Source organism: Clupea harengus, chromosome 16, assembly GCF_900700415.2.
Source record: "Clupea harengus chromosome 16, Ch_v2.0.2, whole genome shotgun sequence".
NCBI classification, from domain to species: domain Eukaryota; kingdom Metazoa; phylum Chordata; class Actinopteri; order Clupeiformes; family Clupeidae; genus Clupea; species Clupea harengus.
The window spans coordinates 5534534-5539533 of NC_045167.1; the positions used below are offsets into that span (position 1 = coordinate 5534534).

Here is a 5000-nt window from a genome sequence, read left to right on the forward strand (position 1 = left end):
CGCCACGCATACAGGCTCTCTGAAAGCTGTCCAGAACGTGAATGGGAAAAGCTCTCAAAGCTGAAAGCTTAAAGTCTATTCAGGGCTTGTGCATGAGGAATGGATCTGTCCATCTCTCTCTTTCTTTCTTTCTTTCTTTCTTTCTTTCTTTCTCTCTCTCTCTCTCGCTCTCTCTCTTTCCCTCTCAGACATTTGAGGGATTTAGGGAACTGCTCTCCTTTAAGGGATTAACTTGGTTGCTGTTTTTTAAGATGGATGTGTATCTGATCTCATGTCAAGTCAGAGTTCTTTAATGAACTTTTAAAAGGTCTTTTTAAGGTCTCCAAATAAAATGTGAATCTTTTAACATCTGATGTGCTACCAGACTGGACTCTTGTTTGGTCAGCCTTCGTTACAAATGATGGACTCTCTGTGGAAGATGTTGTTTGAAACCACCATATCACCGTCTCCCTCTCAATCTTTCATTCACTTTCATTCACTTTCTCAGCTACACAGCACGACTACAGTGGACTCAAATGTCCTGCCATTGGTGGCCATGTGGCGTGAAAGCTGATGCAGAACAAAGGCACGTGGAGACACGTGGAGACATGCAGCACACTCCTTACCTTGCACTGGACCACCAGAGCAGCCAAAGAGGACGATGTCTCTCTTCCCTCCGTCTCCACTTTCTTCTTCCTCTCCTCCATTTTCTCACTTCCTCCATTCTGACCCGGCCCGGTCTGCTGCATCTCTGCCTTTCCTCTTCTTGTCTCTCCATCCTCCTCCTCCACCTCCTCCTCTTCCTCTTCTTCCTCCTCCTCTTCCTCCTCCTCTTCCTCGGACCTCAGGCTCTTCTCGCTCTCCTCGGGCGACTCGCGCTCCTCGGTGGAGTCGTCCGCCGTGCTCTCGCTCTTCTCCTCCGTCTCCGTGGAGACGCTCCCGCCGCCCGCCTCCTTGCTGTCAGCGAGGGGCGAGCGCATGCGGCCCAAGGGGTCCAGGGCGTCGCCACGGAGACGGATGTTGCCCTCCATCAGGCGCCGCTGCACGATGCTGTGGGGTTGCTGCAGAGGGGGCGGAAACAGGAACAGGATGTAATGTCATGTCATACACAGGAGGTCAATCCTAGGCCACCTATCTGTCAACATGGAAACCTGTTGTGGAACAATAACTGATTTAAGAAACTAATAATATGATATCACAAAGAACTGATAAAGGATGTGATGTCACACAACATGCTGTCATCAACTGAACTCATTATAGAATGCACCTGAAGTCAAATCATTTGGGGTCCGTCACTCAGCAGTAAACCTGTCACTCAAAGTCAAACAGGAAGAGGAACAAGGAAGTGATGCTATGCCATGTAAATGTCATCATTGGAGCCTGTTGTTATGGTCAGCCATTTGCAGCAACTCCCCTAATATCTAGTTAAAAAAGGAAGTGATCATGTATAAGATATGGTGCACTATATGCTGTCACCTTAGAAAACTATTAAATCATACCCTCTTGTCAAGTTTGCATTCTAGCCATCCACATTGCCAAAGAGAACTATAATGACAACTGTAACTATGACGATATGAGCGTCCACACTGACCAGCGATAAGGTAAGCTTCTCAGAATTATCATTCATGTTTAAATGTGTAATACACTCTGATTGGCTGTCAGTCGTTCACACAATCGCCCTGACAGTGATGCCCTATTATTTGTTCTTCATATCATTTTTACTTATAACGTGTGGTGTGGGCGTTGCCATTCTTATAAGCTAAAGCGACACTGAAAACTATAGTTTTTACAGTTCAGTATCATTACAATTATTGTTGACAGACATGAACTGGAAGTGATGTCACAGAACCCCAGTCAGCCAGAGAGCCCTTGTAAGTGTAAGTGTAGAGAGTGCAGACAGAGTAGGAGGAGATGACAGGACACACAGGTGAGCCGTGGAGACACACACTCCTGTTCTCATCATTCAAGGGGCTCACTGTGAATAATGCATGACATAAACAGAGCCGCGCGCACACACACACACACACACACACAAACACACACACACACACACACACACACACACACACACACACACACACACACACACACACAGACACACACACACACACACACACACACAAACCTCACCAAGAAAGACACAAACACACACACACACACACACACACACACACACACACAACACACACACACACACACACACACACACACACACACACACACACACACACACACACACACACACACTCTTTGTAAAGGTCTCGCAGCGTTTTTTTTTTTATCAGACTAGTGTTTCAGCAGAAAGCCTTGTCCCTTCAAACATCAGATTGAATTACTAGTCCCTCACTTCCATGTTTATCCAATGTCACACTCTCTCAAGCTAATGTTTCCTTCCCAGTCCAAAGACACAGCACACTTCTCCCAGACAAACTTTTCTTTCTCAGCCCAGACAAAGCCTCTAAGATAGTTCATGTAAACAGAATGGCACTGAAGTTGTGTTATATTATTAAGGTTGTTGTTTATAAGTTGAAGTAGTTTCAAGGACACGCTTTCGCAAGCGGGCCCTGGTTCCCGTGACAACATATGCGCAATGAAATGAAGACTGCGTCTTTCTACCCTGGCCCCAGAGGCCGCTTGGGGGCATGTTGCTTTGCCGACCCAAACAGTGGCTGTAATGAGTTTGTGTGGCGCTACGTGCAGTGGGCCCATGGCAGACAGCGCAAGATGGAGGAAATAAGGTTCAAATGAAGTCCCTCTCATTCAATTAGGTTTTGCTGTGCAGGAGAGCTGGCCAGGGGGACAGAGTACTCATACAGTGTGTGTGCTGCTGTGTGTGTGATGGGAGAGTGTGTGCTGCTGTGTGTGTGACGGGAGAGTGTGTGCTGTGTGTGTGTGACGGGAGAGTGTGTGCTGTGTGACGGGAGAGTGTGTGCTGTGTGTGTGACGGGAGAGTGTGTGCTGTGTGTGTGATGAGAGAGTGTTTGTGCTGTGTGTGTGACGGGAGAGTGTGTGCTGTGTGTGTGACGGGAGAGTGTGTGCTGCTGTGTGTGTGACGGGAGAGTGTGTGCTGTGTGTGTGTGTGACGGGAGAGTGTGTGCTGTGTGTGTGATGGGAGAGTGTGTGCTGCTGTGTGTGTGATGGGAGAGTGTGTGCTGCTGTGTGTGTGATGGGAGAGTGTGTGCTGTCTGTGTGACGGGAGAGTGTGCTGTGTGTGTGACGGGAGAGTGTGTGCTGCTGTGTGTGTGACGGGAGAGTGTGTGCTGTGTGTGTGTGACGGGAGAGTGTGTGCTGTGTGTGTGTGACGGGAGAGTGTGTGCTGTGTGTGTGACGAGAGAGTGTGTGCTGTGTGTGTGACGGGAGAGTGTGTGCCGTGTGTGTGTGACGGGAGAGTGTGTGTGATGTGAGAGTGTGTTGTTCTCCCTGCTCTCCTCCTTCTCACTCTCATGTTAAAGGGTTAGTCTGTGATTATAATCCATTACACTTGTTGCTGAAATCTGCTCCTCTGGTTGTCTGTCCAGTGTTTGCGCTCAAAAAAGAGAGTCACTTTTCCTGCCCAGTCCTGGCTCTGTAAATGGGAAAACAAGGGGCTTGGACCGAGCCGTACACTATTCCATTCAATCCAGAACGTTGCTTCAGGAGCACAGAAGGGAGTGGTGTATTTGACAGGCTGTTGAACTCAAATATCAAGAACCTTTAAGTCCCTTTGTCCTGTTATTCATTCCCTTATGTGTCTCTATCCCTCTGTTTTTATCCCTCTCCCCTCTCTCCTTCTTTCTCTGCCGCATTCTATCTCTCTCCATGGCTCCTTGTTTAGTTATCTCATCCACTCCCACTAACCCTCTCTTTCATCTTCTCTTTCTCCCTCTCTCCATCTCTCTTCCCCTCTTCCTCTCTCTCTCTCTCTCTCTCTCTCTCTTTCCCTCTACCTCTCTCTCCATCTCCCTCTCTCTCTCCCATCTTCCTCTCTCCCTCTCTTTCTCTCTCTTTCTCTCTCTTTCTCTCTCTCTCTTTCTCTGTGGAGAGTCAGCCCCCAGTGGATCGACCGACTCTATCAATAAGTCTGGCAGAAGGTGGCTGTCACAGTGGGGGTTTGACAGTGTGTGTCTGTGTGTGTGTGTGTGTGTGTGTGTGTGTTTGTGTGTGTGTGTGTGTGTCCATGTGTCTCTGTGTGTCTCCATGTCTGTGTGTGTGTGTGTGTGTGTGTGTGTGTCTCCGTGTGTGTGTGTGTGTGTGTGTGTGTGTGTGTGTTTGTGTGTGTGGCACCAGCAGGGTGGCATTCTAATGAAGGATCTAGCCCTCTGCAGCTGTGGACACGCCTGGTAAACAATGCCTTCGACTCTGACGGCTGGAGTGGAGCTCCTTTAAGCCATCATTAGCTGTGTGTGTGTGTGTGTGTGTGTGTGTGTATGTGTGTGTGTGTGTAAGATACATGTATTTTTAGGATGGTATTTACAGAACCGAGCTCATTTCTCCACTTAAATTTCTCTCTCTCTCACACACACACACACACACGCACTCACACACACACACACACACACAAATACGTAGTATCACTCTGTCACATTGCTGTGGGTGAGACCTGTGAACGAGGTGTCCTTTAAAGGCAGAGTCCTTGATTCTCTCGAAAGATTGCGACAGACAATCAAATACACCGCTCCCTTGCGTACAGCAAAGTGTTTTTTTTTTCAACCACTGCACAGGCAGCAAGAGGAACATGAGAAGACTGTCTGTCTCCCTGTGGTGCTGCTCTAATGGGGAGAGGCAAGACATGTCACAGCCCAACCAGACGGAGAGAGAGAGAGAGAGAGAGAGAGAGAGAGAGAGAGAGAGAGAGAGAGAGAGAGAGAAGATGGAGAAAGAGAGAGCAACAAGCTAAAGGACACATACAAATGGTCAGAGAGAGAGAGAGAGGGAGAGAGGGAGCAGAAAATAAAAGAGATTTTTTTTCAACGACTGAACTAGCAGCTAGAGGAACCTAAGAAGACTTTCACTGAATTTTGACAAAAGGTTTAATGGATTGT

At 48.0% G+C, this 5000-nt stretch overlaps 1 protein-coding gene across 1 annotated transcript in view; it reads right to left on the minus strand.

The window, feature by feature from the left end:
- The window catches only part of LOC116224152 (nuclear receptor-interacting protein 2-like), a 41234-nt gene that overhangs the window by 19788 nt on the left and 16446 nt on the right, over positions 1-5000 (minus strand). Inside the window, exon 2 of the mRNA XM_031583090.2 lies at positions 606-1040. Coding sequence (XP_031438950.1) covers positions 606-1040 — 435 coding nt within the window. The remainder of the gene's footprint in view (positions 1-605; positions 1041-5000) is intronic.